The 21,019-nt window shown below is 34.8% G+C and overlaps 1 protein-coding gene across 1 annotated transcript in view; it reads right to left on the reverse strand.

Moving 5' to 3' along the window:
- Positions 1 to 21,019, reverse strand: part of ppil2 (peptidylprolyl isomerase (cyclophilin)-like 2) — a 70,624-nt gene that overhangs the window by 25,737 nt on the left and 23,868 nt on the right. The window contains exons 7-13 of the mRNA XM_039771565.1: positions 19,287 to 19,378; positions 18,559 to 18,648; positions 17,290 to 17,365; positions 15,803 to 15,963; positions 10,710 to 10,785; positions 6,463 to 6,569; positions 1,936 to 2,025 (exon numbers count right to left, since the gene is read on the reverse strand). Of these exons, the coding sequence (XP_039627499.1) occupies positions 1,936 to 2,025; positions 6,463 to 6,569; positions 10,710 to 10,785; positions 15,803 to 15,963; positions 17,290 to 17,365; positions 18,559 to 18,648; positions 19,287 to 19,378 (692 nt within the window). The remainder of the gene's footprint in view (positions 1 to 1,935; positions 2,026 to 6,462; positions 6,570 to 10,709; positions 10,786 to 15,802; positions 15,964 to 17,289; positions 17,366 to 18,558; positions 18,649 to 19,286; positions 19,379 to 21,019) is intronic.

Raw genomic sequence — 21,019 nt, forward strand, 5'->3', positions numbered from 1 at the left:
GTAAATAATAATATCTTAATGTACACTGTGACAGATGCCTATGGAGAGTCTGGTGGCTACCTCATGTGTTATGACCTTTAAATACAGTATTTGCTTTGTTCATTCAGAGTTAAACTGCAACGAAAGAAAGAAAAAAAAAAATTACTAGCCTAAACCTCAGGGTGAGACATAATGTATAAACTCTTGTTGCATGCAAAGGTCCAGAATACATCAATCTATCTTTGTTTTCTCTGCATAAATGCATATCAGTAGTGCTGATCGGTGTGTTGTCAGTTAAAACTCCGCCTTTCTTGGCAGTAATACTAAAGCATGCTACATAGTGTGAGGCCTTCAATATTGGTGGTCTGAGCGGTGACTTTTACCCTGCCAATGCAAAATATGGGGCTATAAGGTTTATTTTTTCCATTATTGTCTACTAGTTATTTTTTCACTGTAGCAGTTGACTAATCAGTTAAGAATCAATAACCTCAACAAGCTTCTTCATATTTGTGAGCTTTTTAACACTGCTCTATTTGTCTAACTTAAGCTACTGTATATTCAAGATGACTGTTTTCTCTTTAACCTGAATTATTTACATGCCTTTTGTATGTAGCACATCATACAGCACAATCTCTGTCAGACTACTGTGTTTTACACTAAGTAGACATCTTATTAAATAGCCAGTCTAACAAGTCAGATGACTCAAAACATGACACAGGACAAGTAGTTTATTCAGATTTGGCTGTGTACTACGTTTTCTGTAACTTGGACATGCTGCAGATCTTTTTTTTTTTACTAATTACTTGTCACAATTCATTCTACAACTGGTCCTTAAATATCTAAGAATGCCTCCGAAGCTCACTGTAAGGAAGACAGCCCCTCGCATTGAGAAACCCTAAGTTTCTTTTGCCTCATATGGCTAAAAGAGATGCGTCTGACACTCTGCACAAGATCTGGACCTCTGTGGCATGTGCCATAAAAGCAATGAGAATGCGGTTACATTTTACCATTCAGCAATTTCTTTAACTGTCTTTTGAAATCAAGTGTAGGAACTCCTTATTCACATGAACACCAGAAGCAACAAGGTCCAGTGTTAAACACCTGGCACCAAGAGTATATTATCTCATCTGTTGGTTGCAGTACCCTGGGGTCTTGGTAATCAGATTCAGAGTCATGCAGGGAGGCTGTGATCAAAATGCCTCTACTTCTTTAGATTACTCTTTATGCGAACTCTCCTCACACAGAATGCCTTGAGTATCCGCCTTTGCATTTACTTAGGCCAGTCTAAATTACATTCGGTTATCTGGGAGTTTGTGTTCTAGTGTATTAATGACAGAGTGTTACCTAATAACATGAAAATTCTTTAATGTAATTTAATCTCATAGTTTTTTATGTGACTAGAAGCCATATATAATCAGTTTATACCCAGAATTAAACAAATGAGTATGAGTTTAGGAAATAACTAAAGCAAGTAAATAAGTTCATTTCAAATAAATGACTCAATATGAATCACTGTTATGCCGAGATGAGTTCATTTCCCAAATAGCATGAATTCTAGTACACCTTATGACGCACTGCAGCACAATGGAAAAGTAGCCATCATGGTTAAGGAATTATAATAATCCTTAATAATCATTATATTATATTCCACCTAAAACAGAACATCCCCATCTCCCAACTATTAAAAGCCTGACTGTCAATGCCTGGGACATAAAAGCTTAGATCCCCAGAAATCTGGGAAGCCTTGAATAAGGAGGAAAGGAACACATGAGTCTTTTAATATAGGTGTACTGGATTTTATTCCATTATTCTTGGCTAATATGTCACAGCTGGATGAGGAATCTATAATTTTAATCCATGTGCATACACACCTTATTGCTCAATCACAGCCATTAGCAATCAATTACATAAAATAATCATTTGATGTACTTTTGTTTCTTTTCTCCAACTACTTACCATAAAGTTTCGAATAGACCTGTGAAAAACTGTGCCGTCATAATACGCTGTTTTGCAAAGCTTGATGAAGTTTTCACATGTCTTTGGAACCTAAAAGAAAAACCAATCTGCTTATTATAAAGGTAATACTGACTAATCTAAGCCTTAAAAGTGAGCTACCTTTTGACCCAATTTTAGCATTTAAAAGGTAATAATTTAATCAATTAACTGCATTTATTGGCTTGCATGTTTTGGTGTTGTTAGATCTCTAAGCCTGACCGCCATGTACCATAAGTGTGGTAATGAGAGGTATGAAGTATGAGGGTAGGCAAACACTCCTCTAGCTTTTTTGCAAGGAAAATGTGAGTTTTAGTGTGTTATGGTTTTATGTCTCCTATGAGTAACTTTCCGGGGGAAAAAAAAAGAGAAACAAACAACAAGCTCCACAGTGTGTTAATGAAGAACAAGCAATAAAAATGTCTGCAGTAAGTTAGTGCTTCAGTGCCGTTTTACTGAGAATATGTACAATCTTCTCTAAAAAAAAAAAAAAAAAAAAAAAAAAAGGAAAAGAGTTATAGGGTTAACAGGCTGGTGTGTTCATTCTCCACTCCCTCAACAAGGATCCAAGAAAAGGCAGAAGCAACGCCACTGCTTATACAGCTGCAAAAGAGAATTCACATTGTATATTATTAGATGTTGAAACCTACTGTACAAGTACATCTTGTAAAACTGATACAAATGTTGCTTTGTATTTAAAGAGACAAGAGACATTGAAAATCCCCAAATCTTCATATCAAACCCTCTGTTTGTATTTCATTTCAATGCTTTTCACTACTACACTTTGTTCATGACTGTTAAAATTTTGTTTCTTGAAGTCAAAGCGATCAAACTATGTTCAACTGTTTAATGTCTGAATATTCCAAAATAACCTAAGGGAACATTAACTGGCAGGTGGGTACTTTATTCATCCATTTCATTCACCAGCCCTACAAACTGGCACCATCTTCATTATGAACAGTGCTGTTTAACCAGCTAAGTGTTCAATATTCAAAAACTAGCATTTATTTTTAGCTGGCCTTGTCCCTGGGTTCCTCTGTCATATCAGTTTTAAAGAAACCTCATTTTGTTGTATTAGCAAAAAAGGGTAACAATTAAACTACATAGCCACTGTGGAACTGTATAGTTCATGTAAATGTTACTCTTGCATGAAAAGTGGGCCACTTATGTGCTACTTCCAGGACTGTTATTTTTTTTTTTTTAATGGCAGCAAGCTTTCCATTTTCTGTTCCTATGATTGGACATAAAAGCAGCCAATGAAAAATAAGAAACATTCTTCACACAGTAACCAAGACATGAAAGGATAAAGCTGTTTCCATGGCTGCAGGGAAGGTTTTACAGCCATTTCAAAACAAACCTTGTGTTGAAATATGATATTTCTGTAAAATAAAAAAGGCCTTTGACTGCTTAATATTAAACTGAATAAACACTTGCGTAGTGACCTAACAAGCTGCCTGACAGAAGAACCTTTGTACCATGAAGCCAGACATCCTAGATACAATGCTGTGTCTTTCTTTTTTGCTTTTTTTCTTGCAAAGTCCAGCATGATTGGCACTATTTGATGGAGCTTTTACTGAAAGACTTTGTGTGAAATATACTGTATACTCTTCTCTGTGTAAAAAAGGGGGTGGTGAATTGCTTTGACGTCTTCATACTGAAAAGAGAGCACTCTCCTCATGCTACTGACTAGAATAAAAAAGGAGCTCACAACTGTATCTCTAGCCTGCAGTTGTCAAAGCAGGGGGTTAAAAAGGCAAATGTAGAACTATTCTGACATCTCATGCAAGACAATTCTTACTTGGCATATATTAATATATTTTTTTCCTTATTTTTGTTGACTTCCAAGCAACATTACAATGCATACATTATACATCAATCAAACATACAGTACCTCTTCGCCTACCCAAAAATATATATATTTTTTACTAAACTGCTTTGTAGTGACAAATGGTGTGCATCATTCTTAAGCCTGATTAAGCAGCTTCTCATTTTATACTGAAGCTGTTGTTCAATCAATGATACTTTTAGTTGGATTGGTGGCCACTGCACTTTTAAAATGGTTTAAAGCACTGCTTCATAATCCAAGTCCATGTGGGCCACAATATCTTTTGTTTTGGTTTGTTTTTAAATTTCACTCATTTGTAAATGAGAAGTAATTTATTTCTTTTAATGCCAGAAATATGTCATTTTTCATGTAAATTTAACCTGCAACTTTTGAAACAGGCAAAAATATATACACCACTTTACTAAGAAACACTAATTACTTCTTTTATTTTTTTTTAACACATAAATCTTTTGCAAGTGTTTTTTATTTGTTTAGCAATTCTCTATATAAATCACCTACTGATGCAAGTACAAATAATATACAGGACTATTCATATCACTCTCTTTGTTCAAAAACAAATGAACACAGACACACACACAGTTGAGCGTTCTTCAGTTGGGATACTTAAGAAAAATGAAAGCAACAGATTATGAGAAATTTTCAATTTAGCCTCCCTGTACGAGTCATGGCGCTGGCAGTGTGTTTCACGTTAACACATACAAGTAAGAACTTCACTGTACTCTGCATTTGTGACAGTAAGGCCTCTATAAACCTATATTCAAATAGTGTTGTAACACAAGTTAACATATATGTCCTACATAACTCACAGTAGTACCAACTACAAAAAGGAAAAAACAAAAATGACACACATATAACAGGACCAGCCTGTCTTGTCCAACAGCTTCTACAGGGTAGCAATACAACCAGTTTTTATCTCATTTAAACAAAGGGAAGACCAAAAGAACAGGAGACAACACTCTTAAAACGCTAAGCACATGATAACTCTATACACAAATTCTCATAATGATGATTCTTCAATGTCAATACTTCAGTTGATAAATTATTTTCAGTTAACCTAAACAAATACTTGGCAAAAAACAATGTCATCCTTCCATCCATTTTCTCTAAAGAAGTGGGTATCCAAAGCAGGTGTGCTCACGGAAGTCAACATGGGCCCAGATTGGGAGATCATGCTTCAGCACTAGGCTCAAGTTCTAGAACGAGCAACACAAGCATTTGTATACAGTAGCATGTATGATATTATAGATAGAGATGTTGTGATTGATCGGCTGCCGATCTAAATCAGCCAAATTTCACTGAAATACACTCCATCGGTGATCGTTAAATTGGCAGATCACAAAAGACAATCTTTTCAGACTCTGCTTTTCTAGGCTTTATGGTAATTTAGTTGCAGTGCTCCTTTACGTGAGGTATTATAGTAATTGAGCCAGCACACATCATTTTGTTTCTTCCAAGTCAAAGCTTGTTATACAAGAGAGTGAGAGATGACTATTAGCCTTTTCACTGAAGAAAGTGGAATAATAAACTGAGAAAAAGGAATCGGAGAAGTTGTCATGTGCAGTTAAAAGGGCAAGAAAACCTACTTTGATGAATTCAAACTTTATTATTTTGTCCTTTAATTAAAATGAATACTGTTTGAGCTTGGACAGCAAGCTTAAGTGCCTCAGCTTTTCAATTGGAAAAATAAAAGATAAACACAAATTTAAAACTGCTGCTTACTTAACCACAGTCTTGTTATAGGTCTTTTACTTTTAAACCTGTTAAGCATGTTAGTCGTGTGCCTTCTTGATAAACTATTCATTAACATTTGATAAATTTGCCTCGGTTTTAAAAAATTGTATTGTGTTTATTATTTGTTGCTGTGTGTATTACAGTATAAGTTTCGGTAAGAAACTTGCACTTCAAGAATTATGAATGTCTAGCTGATGAATTAAAAAAACATGCCTAAAAATATAGTAAATATATATTTTAACAGAAAAACATCTGTAGTGCAATTAATGACTAAATATGATTAAAAACTATAACTGTAGGTATAGTTACATATAAGCAGTGTTTAATTGTGAATACCAATTAGAAAACTACTTTAGATTACAGAAGAAAATTAAACAATATGACAGCTTGTAATTATGAGGATCATTTTATTTTCTTTTTACCTCATGTATAAAGGGGGAAAAAAAGAAAATAAAACCCAAATGGGTATTGGAATAGACAGATCAAGTAACATGAAATTGGTGATCGGTATCAACCTTAAAAAACCTGATTGGAGCTTCCCTAATTATTGATTTTTGATAGGTTACACTAGGAGTGCTAATCAAGAAACTTCAGGAGGTGGCTTTCAAGGAGAATTACACAAATGGGTGCAAAACTGGCACAGAAAAGAAGCACTTGACAGACTGCCAGTTCTTTAGAGGGCAAACACTCTGTCCAATTTACAGATGCCAATCTACCAGCAACCTTTGTATAGCATAAGTTGACAAGAAAGAAGAAAAAAAACATAGGGAGAGAAAGCCAATTGCACACACACAGCTAGCAGCTGAACACGAGTACAACACAAGGTGCCAACACTCCTCACTGTACTACTGTGCCAATCAACTTATGCTCTGGAATACACATGCAAAAGCACAAGTGAACAACAGATTCCTAACCATGTTACAATGTAGCTCCAGGTTGAGGTCGCCTTTGTTAGTGTGTAGCCGGACGTAACCCTTCTTCTTCACATACTGGTAACGGACAACATCCTCCTCAATGGAATCTGAAACAGAATAAAATACTATGTAATTGTGATTATTTTAACAAGTCAAGGCATAAAGCTGCTAAAGATTGACACCTACAGTGTCAAGCTTACATATTCTTGGCTTGTCATAATGACTTTATGTCTTCCGTACATCTTATAGTATTGAATGAGCAGTATAGTAAGCAAAAGGTCAGTAAGGTTTTACCATTGCAAACGGTTCGCTGCAGATATACTTCTCCCAAAAACCAAGTATTATTAGAAATGTATTAGATGTGGACTACACAGGAACAATGAAAGGTATTTTCCTAACGAGGACTAAGCTATAGCTCTTGGCAGATTTTTACAGATAAAGTAATGCCACCGCAGCACAATATGTTGATTATTTAATACAGATAAAACTTTAACTTCATTTAAATAATCTGCATTGTTAATAATTACACATGTGAGGAGATGGCGCCACAGCGCTAGCTAGTTCACAGATTGTTCCTGCCTCGCGCTGTATTCTTGCTGGGCTGGCGTGACACTGGAAGTATAGATGGATAGAATAATTAAACACATACTACGAAGATATTTCAATGTTCTTTAAAAGTTTTGAAGAATCGGCGTTGTAAGCTTACAGATGGCTTAACGTCTATTACAGAGCTGATTGTTTGGCGATTGGATATTTGGAGAAAGATAAGCAAGGACAGGAATTGGAGGTTAGTACGTTTGAAAGAGACAGTACTGCTGCAATAATTTCATCGAAGGTCACGCACAATCACTGCGCCATCGTATTCCCATGTTTAATAACGTGCTTTAACTCCTATCATCATGAAAAAGATATCACGTATACATCTCAGTATTTTAGTTATTCAGAGAGCTGTAATATCATGAATGTAATGGATTCTGTGTCCTGTTGGAGGTAGAGAAAGCCGGTTTAAGAAGCACATAGTGATTCACACACATATAGCACATAGAAGATCAAATACAAAACTAAGTATTTAACTTTAGCTACGATAAGATTAGAGAAACTAGTAAATTAAACGATTTTAAGATGAAGTTTATGATGTTCTACTTTAATGACAAAATAAACTACATGATTAAAGTGGAAACTTTGAGATTAAAGTTGACATTTCATGCTTTTTTCCCCACTGTGTGTCTATTTTTTTTTCTCTGTACCCATATCACACTCAGAAGGTGGGCTACGACTCGCCTTTTCACAGTGACTTTGATAAGTGACAACTTCTTTTTTATTTAGGGCACTGTGTGACTTTGTGAATTTGACCTTTCGAGTTTCTCCAACACTATGTCACTCGATCAGCTTCCTTTTGTTTTTTTTACCACTGTTTAAACCAACAAATAGTACGTTTTTCTTTGCCTCCACTTGGTATTCGCTGAAATTCTTATATGTTCCCCTGTGCTTTTGCCATTGTCTTTTCACATAAGGCTAAGCTTAAGGGCTATTTATATTGATTTGCATATTCAAAGAGGCGTAATTCTGGGAGGAGTTGGAGCGGGCACAATCGTTACTTTTCACACTGATCAGGATTTATGTAGCGGAAGAACTTGGAAGTTTGCGTATGCACAGATTCCTGCATCTGGATTTTTCTGTGCGTACACACATTCCCGCTTTTACATCATGTTATAGTTTGAGTTCTATGCACACCGTTATACATGAGGCCCCTGGTGATTAAGTCGAAAAAAAAAAAGCAGAGACCAAACATAATTCTTAAAAAACATAAACAGAAATGTGTGATGTAGTCTGCCAAAAGTTGTATTACTTTAGAAATATTTAAAAATTACATGTGACATAACCTTCTTGATTCCTCTTCAAAATGTCTCCTTAACTCGTGGCTGGTATTTTCCACTAGTGACATATATACAAAGATATCATCTATTGGGCTATCTTCTGTTCTATAAATGAGCACGCCATATTGTAGCCATCCATTAACCATCATCAAACATTCCGTTACCACTTCAATTTAAAAAAAAATATATGGTACAATAAAGTAGTCTTAATTTGCCTTTAAAAATTTGGAATCCTGCTGCTTAAAAGGAGTTCTTAGGGGAAATCCAGTTTGATGGATAGGATTTATTTTTGTTAAGATCTCCTCTTTATATGTGAATGAAATCCACCCTTCCTTCCTGTATTCAGTCAATCATGACCCACTCCCATCATCATCTCCCAGGGTTAAAACTAGGACCTTATGAACTGTATTAATAAGTGAAGCCTAAATTACATTGAGAGCTAACAATTCTGAGTATTGTTAAAAGACCATACAGCTTTTTTTTTTTTTTAAGCACATGTCTGTGAAGTAGTTAATAGATGACTGGCTGAGGGTGGATATGTCTGTTCTCTCAAGGGTGAAATTGTGGCAACTGAACTGGACAAGGAAATGTGACAGAGCCAAATACGTTAATAAAGCATTATCCTCTGGAAAATCAAGGGGGGTTTCCATGGAGAAGCAAAGAAACAGTGCAAAACATCCTTTCAACAAAAACACCACAAGCCTAAGTACATCACAGCTACCTGACCATAATGCTGTAATGTATACTGAGGATACTGTCTTACATACCAGAATCTGCTTACCTGTATCCACAAATTAAAGTGATCTCTATGTCAATGTAACCTAGACACATTTCAGAATTATAAGAATTTAGCATTAAAATTATTCTTTCTAAATCTGCATGTTCTGATGCAACAGAGCCTTCTACACTCCCAAATTACACTCACTGTCAAGAGTGTTGCATTTAAGCTAGATGAGATCAGAACAAACCTGAGATAGATAGAGCTGGCCTGTAGATATTCTGTTCTTGAGTGAGCAAAGACAAACAAAAAAAAAAAACCTGCACCTTGAAATCACATTAAAAATGATAAGAGTTAATAAGAAGTGTTTGTTGAATTGCTCATTGCCCAAGTCATATGCATTTAAGTCATATAGCCTAAAACATCACAAAATGATTTACATGTATTTGCTACCAAGCAGAACCACAAAGTCTTCTAGTCTTTAAAAATAAATAAATACAAATCAGAGCTTAGTAATTAGAAGCAAATGCTGCAGTAAATAAAAACAAAAATACAACCATCTATTGTTTAAAGTCATCTGATCTAATTTAGGGTAATAAAGAGTAAAATATTTCTAAATCTACAAAACAATGTTTCAAAACATAAGCTTGTAGAAGAGAAGGGAAAAACTGAACACTTAAAATGATAATTCTTTCTAGTCATTTATAAGATTAAATTACATCTAGGTGACTCCTCATATTCCAATATCTATTTCAACACCTTCAAGCCTGAAAGTAAAGGAGACTTCATTTTCACATACAGTGAAGGCATCACTATTCTTTCTCCATGCTAGCCAACTCAAAAGGCCTTTAGCCAGGACCTTCTACACCCATCTAAAAAAAGGTAACCCTTTCTGCCACCCTTTCAAAGAGTAGTTAGGCTTAGCAATAAGCCAGGTTTTATATCCCACAGCATATCCAATAAAAACAACACAGAAAGCAGAGATTTCAATAAGATAAATATGCATGGTCAGTTTTCCTTTAACACAGCCTAAGGAAACATCGATTGATCGATAGATAGATAGATCGATAGATAGATAGATCGATAGATAGATAGATAGAGATACTTTATTAATCCCAAGGGGAAATTCACATACTCCAGCAGCAGATCCATTAACAACCCTTTCACTTAACTAACCTGGGTCAACCATAGTTTCCATATTTCTTAATTTCTTTTACTGTCTGTAAAAACTGTGCAAAGGATATTATATAATTAAATGTTTGCATAGCTTGTTATCAGCATAAACAGACACAAAAATTTGAGCAGTCAGTTCTGTAACCAGCAATGGATAGCCTGCAAACAAATCTCACTGTTTGGAGATGCTAGCAAAACCAAGAACTCTACAAACAGGTTAAAAGTTTAAACTGTGATACCAAAGTACTAAATCACCTAAAGTTATATATAATGCAGTACTTTTTCATTGTCTGAATCACACAGAAAGCATACTGAAAAGTGCATTTAGGATTTAACAATCAGTAAACATAATCTCTTTCATTGGAGGAATTGTTGTCAGGCTTGCCTGCATTTTCAAGGCAAATTAAGTCAAAGATAGTTTTTGTGAAGCAGCTATTTTTACATACATTAAATTTCAGCATACAGCATTACATTCATACCTGCTTCATGTGTTGTTTCGGGTGCAATTGCTGTCGAAGTAAAAGATGCAGAAACCTTGCCAGTGGAGTAGTGAGCCTGTTGGGGGGATAGGAAAGGTAGTTAGTTAATTGGCTGACTAGTACAGATGATATCTGCCAAACGAGAATACTCTTGAGACCAACTGAAGCTTAACTTCAGTTTACGGACTAAAGCGGACTAAAAATTAATATATTCAGGTTGGTTCCAATAAAATACACATATAGAATATATAAACACCCTTTTAACTAACCATTGTGTAACGTGTTGGTTACAAGACCATGTGGGAGATGAAATAGCTGATTGGCCAATTTCTGCACTGCCTGTTCCAACTCCAAATGACCAGCAATGTGCTTGAACCCATACCAGTAAGGGTGAGAGAAGTAGCAATTGCTAAATTCAGGTAACATGATGAAGATCTAATGAAAACCATGGCTTAGCATGAACTTTATTTACAAATCTAGAACGCTGTTTAATTCAAGACAAAAAGTTAAAGCTATTGGGATAGAGTAGGACCGCTTCAGTGTGTATCTGCAAAATGAAAAACAATATGGGAACTGTAAATCCATCCTCAAAAAAAAAAGACCCCACCACTGTATTGCAGCAACATCCTCCAGCTACTCCTGGGGAATTCCCAGACCAGTCATGAGATATAAGCCTTCCAAGCCTGTGCTAATTCTGCCTTTAGAGGTCCACAAGTATTGTTGAGCTCTGCACCATGTATTGAAACGTGATCCTAGCAACTATGCACAGGAACCTTGCATTGACTGCGTTGTCAAACATTGGATCGATAAAAGCTTTGTCCGAAGACTTCCATTTCACCACCATACTGCAGTACAATTTAGACACTACAGCTGCTGCACTAGTACACTGGTCAATCTCAGTCATCTCGCTCTCTAGTAAAAAAAAGAAAAAAAATTCTGTCACATCCGCGCTATTCAGCCTTGAATACTCCCCTCCACATCGCTCAGCCAATCATCATTCCTACATCCTCTCTCCATACCACCCTGCGACACTCTCAGTGCTAAGTCGCCCTACAATGCAGTTGGTTATAATGGCAAGGCAGAACAGCAAATTATCTATTCAAGAACACTGAATTTTAGATTGTGATAGAAAAATTGCTACAAGAGCTGATAAAGTTGAAAAAAAGAAAATTAACAAAGAAGAGCTGCATATAATAAAAATCAAGAACAAAGAGAATCATCCAATAAACAAAAAAGAGAAAAATATCCTGAACAATATGCGAATAGAAATGCAAAAAAGCAATGTTTAATAAAATGTAAGTTACAGGATAACGTAGTTCATAATAATTGTTTTTGACAAGGCGTTAATATCTTTTTTTTTTTTTTTACTATGTTGTATTATTCATTGGTATTTAAAATAGACAGTTGTAGTGACTCATTTTCTATCTATAATAACTGAGCACCAAACCATCTTCCTCCCACATATTCTTCCATACACCATCTCTTTAAATACAACTGCTTTTTCCAACAGAGCAGTGCCCCAATGCCCTCAAGTGGCTCAGCTTCAAGACAGTGGGTGTTGGGGTGTTGGTGAATGAAGCAAGCAGGGGGCAGAGTCCTCTAGTAACCTCAATAATGAATTCCCCAAATTCGACTAGCTGCTCACCCATACATGTAGGCAACAAGACACTCCTTCCCAAAGGAATTCCCCAACATCAAATTTTCTCAACCCCATCACATGACTTCAAATCATTTTGATTTGCAACTGTAAGCCAGTACAGTTTTTAATAAATTAGCACAAATGTGTTACAAGACAAAGCAGTTCATCTGGCACTAATTCCTGCTCACTTAGTAAATTCATTGATACTGTCCTTCTTACTTTATGGCTGCATAATACTGCTACACATTCAGTGCTGTCAAAGATACTATAAACCTTATCCACTACAGGAATTCACCAAAAACACATCGTACAATAGTGAAAAAAAAAAAACCTTACAAGTGTCTAAGTCACAATAAAAGATAGAATAACCTTGGTTTTAGAAAATAGACTTGAGGAGACATGCTTAAAAGGTATTATAAAATAATTCCATCTGTTACTTTGTGAAGGCTTCACCAACACAACAGCACAGCTAGACAGTCGATTTTACAAACAAAATGTTCATACATAAACTATAAAAAAAACGCAAGGAACCAGCCACCTAGCAGTGTGTTTGAAAATAGCAGCATGGAGAGATTTAAATTTCTACGCGGTGTTTTCTGGAAACACAAGGTAAATAAAAATCAGTGCATCGTGTAGTGCTAAAAGGCCTTTTATTGTCAATGCTGTTTCTTTGATTCTTAGATCAGGGTAGTTGATGGAGAACACAATAAATATATAAAGACTTCCCTTGACTATGACTCATGAAATTTCTCCATAACAGAATGATGCAAATGTAATCAAAATAACCTGCAGTGCACAAAATGGTTAAAACAATGGTGGGTGCAATTTTCTCAAATATCCACTCACTTATTTGATTTCTGGGATGCCTCCAGAATCAAGTATACTTTATGCATTTTTAACATTCTGAAGAGACATTTGGATTATAAATTTAGATTATTAGCAAGCCAAAGTATTTCAGATATGCCTTGAATAGATTGGCTTGCTTACATTTCTTACACAAAGTCTGAAACAGTTTAGTTGTATATTCTTGACCAAAGTTCATAAGAGGTTATGAAACAAAAAGCCTATCCTAATGAAATAATTAACACAGAATCATATATGTGTGCTAAAACCTAAAGGGAACATTCTGGTCACTAATGATTTAAAAGGGAAAACAGGAGTACTGGGTGAGATTCAACAGAAAAATGATTCCATTCTTCTTAATACATACAGAGCAAGAATGTCTATAATTTGTTAAAACTATAGGGAACAGCAGAACACCTTTTCCAAACCTAAGCCAAACAGCCACTTAATACTTTATAAACTTTGCTTCACTTTACTAAATAACAGTTCCAAATACAAAAGCACTAATTGTTACATAATGAAAAATGCACACAAAACTTGTAAAAGTAACTTTTGTGTCTTAGTCACCAGTTCTTGGGAATTTATGGCCATCAGTGAATGCATCGTTATTGTTAATTGTTGATCCAGAGAGGCAAACTATTATTTTTTTTTTTTTGGTATTTGGTACACTGTATTAATCCCCAAGGGGAAATTATCTTTTTTCCACATGACCTTTGTGTGCCTTTCATAAACACATTATAATAAAACTCTTACTTACTACACTATATAACTAGCTTGCAATACAAAACTAAACATGCATTGCATATAAAACTCAATACAAGACTATAGTGTATTATATGTAGTACAAACCAAAACAATAAAAAAGATTATCATGTATTAATAGGTCATATATAGCAGTAAATATAAAAGAAAAGTAAACTTTCAAGGAGGACAGCCTTTTGTAGCCTTGACTACTTTTTTCGGCACCTTTTTATGTAGGTCTTTAAAATCTTTCTCAAGGCTAGAATGACCCCAAAGTATTACTAACATACTGCATAATTAGGGCAAATTTCCATGTATCTGTTTGTTGTTTGTTTGAAGAAAAACTTCAATATTACTGCAAATGTTATCCTCAAGAACTCATTTAAAAGTAACAACTGGCAACTACCACACTATTTCTATTCATAAGGTTTAGATGCACATTAGGTCTCCTCCTATACTTTATTAGCTTAAATGAAAAAGATTCAACACTTTTCTGGCAGCTCAAAACATGCAGTCCTGGCATGAGTCTGCCAGTTAGATCTGTTCCTGTATTTGTCAGGTATCTCAGAATTACACCAAATGTCTGACTAGATTAAAAATTTGTCCTACCTCCGAGTAGGACATGAGTGGTATTTATAAAGCATCCTACACCCACTCCCAACTAGAAGTACAAGTTCACATTTGAGAATTTATAACTTCACGATTTTATGACACCCTGAGCCACAAAATGACACTCATGAAGGCATTTTGTAGTTTCCTTAGAAATCATGATGACATTCTGAAACTTTCTGATGCTAATACATCTTCACCGCAAAGATAATATTTAAAGAAGAACTAGTAGTAGGAGGAGGAGGAGGATTAAAAAAAAAAAGAACAAATAAAACATAATATGGTATGAAATTATGCTAAGCTGCATACAATTGTTGCCATTTCACAACATCAAGAAAAATACTGTAGCGAGCACAGAGATGAAAAGACCAAGGGCCACACACCAAATGAGAATAAAGATGGATATTGGGCATGTTTATTTAACAACAAATGATCCACAGCTATACTTTCAGAAGAATCATGTTCCCTCTGTTTTGGCCATGAGAAATGCTTTACACAGTAACAGTAATGAAACTAGCCACAGCTATAGTTCCACTATCTGAATTCAGCTTACTTTCATTACCTCATGCGGAATTGTGGTGAAATCTATACATCTGCACATTACCTCAGGCACTGAAATGGCATTCAATGTTTGGTGCAAAATTTGAAAAAAATAAGTATGCATTTTACATCCAACATTACCAAAACTTTAATTTCAACCAAAAGTACATAGCTCTATGTTGCATGTTGAAAATGTATTACTGCCAGCTGGTGTTGTGAACCTGAACCACAGCAATAATAATTTACATATCAGTTCATTTATATGTGCAGGTACACACTTGTAATAGCATTGACTGTGCCTCGTGAATGTTTCGAGGCTATTCATTTTTCCTAGCTTTTCTAAGTAACGCTTTTCCCTAAGCTTCTTAAACTTAAGGCTATGAAATCTGCCATGCTAGAATGCGGAACATTTCTACTGTAAATTGCTGCATCAGATTTCCAAAAATTATAGAGTAGCAAATGAAACAATGACCACTTCCTAACACACAGCAACTGAAGATTTAAAAAAAAAAAAAAAAAGAAATGGTTGATTTTGCTGTCCTGTTGAATTTTGACATACTATTAACTTTGGTACTAGGATTAACAGAATCATCAAATGCTACTAAAAACAGTTGTATTAATTATAAAAATTGATTTGTACTTGGGACACAGCCATAACTATTTTTATAGCAAAACTTCTCTCAGCATGTGGGGTAAAAATTAAATGTAATGAAAAACGTACAGCATTGAGCTTATCAGTTTTCTTCTTCTCTGGAACTTTCATGGTAGAGGCCAGCAATTCATCTCCTTTATATTCCTTGTACAGCTCAGCTAATGTCTCTTGGGTCTCAAGGTTTGTTGTTTTCAGGTGATATGATGGATCCAACTTTGCTTTTTCTTCATCTGTTTGAAACATATAAACATTTAAGAGACATTTTCACAAAGAAACCATAAATAACATCATTTTGTCAGTAGATGTTGACTAAAAAAAAGAAGCATTATTTTTTTGTTGGATCCAATATATATTTAGCAGTTTGGCTACATCAGTGTCTACATACTTAAAGACATGTTTAGAGGTCACCTCACCCATCACTGAGCCAAGAACACTGGCCAGCCTTTAATACAATATAAAATGGATGTAATATTTTTAAAGTACATATTTCAGAAAACGAAGCAATATGAAATTTTTAGATACATAAAAAGAGAAAAATAACTGCTTAAAGCTTTAAAAAAAAAAGTACAAAAACTCTGTGCATCCAGACACTACTTAGCTTTTCATCTAAGATATATATAATAAGTTTTAATGAGAGAATCGCAGTTCACCACAATGAATATTTTTCCTATTCCTTGTAACAGAATATATCATTAAAAGGATGACAACCACTACTATAAAATTATTATTAAATAGATAAAAGATCATCCAACTATTAATACTAAATAAAACTCTCACACACAAGTTTATTGCTGCACCATCATACTGCAGGGCAGCTTCTTTTATTGTACTGTAATTGTCAAAATTTCTGTGGTGGATATTAAAGAATTATGAAACCTGTACCCAGAGACCAAACAAAATGTATGTCACATGCAAAACTGCTTACAAACTTTAAATATAAAAGTCAAGCCAAACGAGTATTGAGCACACCAGAAAATTCAGGTTACTCTGCTGGACACATCAAATGACTTGCATTGCCATTTTACATTTTGTTTTCAACATCCCACTGAACATTTATTATCCCCATCTACACAAATCAGAATTGCCTGCCTATTCACTGCTCCACACAAAGGAGCAATGTGAACTGAAGATTCAACACAGAGCTCTAAGACCGAGTCCCTGTGGAGGCCCATGTTCTAAGCTCCTACCATTTCAGCACCATGAGAGGTAGCTGGGTGCCCCCATTAAATCACTGCAGTTACTTCCAGCTGATTTGCTCTTCATTGAGGATTAACTTCCTCTCTATATTATGTGGACATTGAAAGTCTCAACTGAATAGTCCACAATTATAACATTTTCATTAAACAGCAGTGATAATTAGGCTAGGACAAGCTGATCTTCTAACAATCACCCTTTTAACACACTGTATTCAGTCAAATTGTAAAATGTCTGCTTAGCATCTTAATTGGTATTGTATTTAAATAATCAAGATAATTTATATCAAAGCATACAGGGCTATTAAAATGTAAAAGCTGTCAGAAGAACAAAGAAAATTGTAAACAAAAAGCACTACCCACCTGGATTCAAAACCTTCAAATTGTTTTTAACATGAAAAAAATCTGAGACATTGAACTTGTCAAGATTTGTAGGATCCTGCAGAAGAAAAAAAAATGCCAACCAAATTAGTATATCAAGTGTTAACACAGGCAAAATTAAAGTACACATTCATTCATGCTATTCCTATATAGCTATGCTCAATCCTTAGTGAATAAACTAAATAAGAATTAAAACCAGCTTTTAAACACACCGTGTTTACCTGAGCAGTGTGTCTTCATCTACCATCTCTACAAGTGGCTAGCTATTTGGCTACAGGTTGTATAAGCAGATCATCTTTTTACTGCAGAACAGTTTTCATGGCTCTTAATTGTAGGATGAAGAGGTTTACTGCTGATACTGTTGAGCTTCACAGTCTCATACTATTTCTGGGTTCAGCTGTTAGGTCTGTAAAGCTTTGTTACACTTGATAGTGGAAAGGCATGTTTTATAAGACAAAATCTGTTTGCAATATGTTTGATTATTCTTCAAAAACTGTGTTAATATGAAATTACTACATTTATCTTTTATTTCTGAAATTTTACATATACATATGTATAAAAACAAATTACATACATATATACAGTATATTATAAATAAATAAAAGACTAGTACGGCTAAATTAAAAAGATGGACATAAAACATAATTTACAAACTAGTGAGTGGGCAACATGAACATATAAAACTTTTCTTTGTGATTTTATAGTTCTTACTTTAAAACTGTCTGTTAAAAGTTGTGTAATCGGGACTTGAAATAATCCAAGAGAAATGGAATGCTATAGTTTCTGCAGTTCCTGAATCTCTTTTGGGAGAATGCTGAATGAAAGACAGAGAGAACACCTACTCAAGATTGGAATAAAATGAAATAAAAGGTATGTGTGGACCACTAAGAAAGAGCATCCTTTTGTCTTACCCAAGCTATACAGTTTTAGTTTGTTTTTTTGACTCTCTCTGGTATGGGAACGCCTCCTCCTTAAACTCAGAATGGCTTAGATGCTACTATCATGCATTCCTTCCAGGATCATTTGATCAAAACTAATCTCCATGATTCATTTGCTATGCAACTGTATTTTAATGTAACTAAATTGAAATATCAGAAACACAAACAGAAAAGCCTTAAGTCCAGCTTAGAACATGAATCTACAAAGAAAATGAAGAATTTTCATTTGTAACTAAAATTATGTATGAAGCAGCAATGGTCAAGAGATATTCCATCAGAAGCTTTTTAAAAGTGCATTCAAATTAGTGCCTACCTGTAGTGTGATTATGTCTTGGCGAGTAAATGACTCATCTGTGAGCAGATCTTTGTAGCTTTTGGTCTTGATATTAAGCTGCTCCACTGCCTGACAAGAGGAAACAGAAATCACTTTACACAGCAAAGTGTCCTATAAACATGGCCATGAAGAATATCAATTCACTGGCATAATATGGAGTTCTAAACCTTCACTCAACAATGACATCTTATAAACCCATGAATAGCATTTAACAAGTGGAGTACAAAAAAGTAGCTCATGAATTCTCTGTTATGATACCTCCTGAGTTGACGTATGAGGACATCTTCTGCATGATTCTGTATGGTTTCAGTGTACCAAAGTAATAAAGATAACCATTTAATGTACAAAACTAGAACCGAAAGAAGAAAACCCTCATCCCAAGTAGTCAGTCTCATAGTGTAGAATGTACAGTGTGTGCAGTATGGACAACAGACACATTTAAAATGAATTTGTTTTTGGAAAGGGTTTCTGAAAGAAACAGAGATAGTCTTAAAAATAGTATTTCGGGACAGAGAGGAGAAAACTCGGGCTACAATGAGAAAACATTTGCTGAAGGTAAAAAAAAAATGGTAAACACTATAAATTTCAATGTTGATCCTAGACAATATTCTCTTCAAAATAAATTACACATCTTACCACAGAATTCATTGACTCTTTTCAAAAAAAAAAATCACACACACACCCACACACCACAAGACCTCACATACCTCGTATGAAAACACATTTCCAGTGTTCTTAATGGCCACAATGTGTGAATTATTTGTGAATACAGAGTACAGCACTGGGCAGTGGTATTTTCCTACAGGTAAAAAAATACATTTTTAATTTATTCTTGAAACCACATCACAATCACTTTTATTTACCAGTACTTAATGTATAGGAATATACCTTTGTAGCTGCTTATAGCAGACCACAACATCACATACAAAAACCATAAAGTTAAATATGCATTATAAACAGTTGCAGAATCGCACAATAATTAAAGAGATTTGCATGTATATGCACACACGCACACACACATACATCTACATATGATATATAAGAGAACGCATGAATAAGTGAGAAAAACAGTCTAAGCTATGAACCATCTTGTCCTCCCAGAACTTATCAGTACTAATGTTGTGACTGTAGTACAGTTATTTTAAAAAAATAAATATAATTATAATCTTGCATGCCTTTGTAACACTACTTTGAAGGATGCATGATTTTAATAAGGTTATTAAAAAACTGTTTTTAAATAAATACTGGCGAGATCTCTGCGCGCATGATCAATCAATAGCTTAAGCAGAAATCTTTCATGAGGAGTAGGCACGACTTATTTCAATTGCAAGCCACTTTACAAATTTCATAAAGAGTTTTCTAAAACTAATAAATGGGTTGTTGAATTTCTAAAGTTAATTTGTAGTTAATAAAACTAAAACTGTTATGCAAGTCGCAGTGAATGCAAAAACAAATATCCATAAACTGTAAAAAAACAGCATTAAAAAGCAGAGAAAAACCAGAAAACAGCATCGCATGTACTTATTTCAGTTAAACACAAGTACTTTCAGAACAGTTTGACTACATGACTTTTCAGCGCATGCACTCAGCAGGAGTGAATCAACTGCTACTGGGGGAAAAAAATGGTGCTGAACAGTCAACTGCCACTTTTGCTGTCAGCCAGATCTCTTCTAAACACAAATTGTCTAATAACCCCAGGGACAGACACACTTGCCTCCACCGCATTACAGATTTTGTACAGGAAACTCTGGTGTATATTTACTACACTCATGGCCTCACTTCATCAATGCTGGAATTTGAAGATATTCGCCTAGGGCTATTTTCTGTATAATGTGTCCACTTGTTCCATGGTTAGGTTTTTAAAGTATATCAGCCAGGCAAATGTTTTTATAAACCAGAGTACCTGTTAAGACACACAAAAGAGGGACTGTGGAAGAAAATGAATAAAAGTTATGATTCTTCAACACAGTGCAAATCCTGCTCTGTGCCATATGTTTTTGCTGGAGTTTTCGCTATGCGATTCTACTAAAAGACTGTGCTGTGCCTTGCTTTAACATAACATTATAAAACAATCAAATTGTGTCTCGTAAAATGCAAGCTTACCTACTAAATGAATACAAAGTACATGCAAAAATCACCATGTGTTGGGTTTCCCATCAGGTCTGAATTAATAAGTGCACAAGTGTTTCCAATTTTGTTGGATAACTAATAAAGGATTCCATGAAAATTCTATGAGTACAGGCACAGTCCTTTACTTTCGTTTATAAAGACCATGCCGTGTATAAAATACACAAATGGAACATAAATTATAAACTTTTAAACTAATGCCTTCAATTCACTAAAGGAATAAGCGTTCCAGAAAAATGAAGCACAACACTTTACAAAAAATTATTTCACAAAGATGTTCTCTGTCAGTTTGTAAAGTAATACTTGCCACATA

The sequence above is a fragment of the Polypterus senegalus genome, chromosome 12 (genome assembly GCF_016835505.1).
Source record: "Polypterus senegalus isolate Bchr_013 chromosome 12, ASM1683550v1, whole genome shotgun sequence".
Classification (NCBI taxonomy): Eukaryota; Metazoa; Chordata; class Cladistia; order Polypteriformes; family Polypteridae; genus Polypterus; species Polypterus senegalus.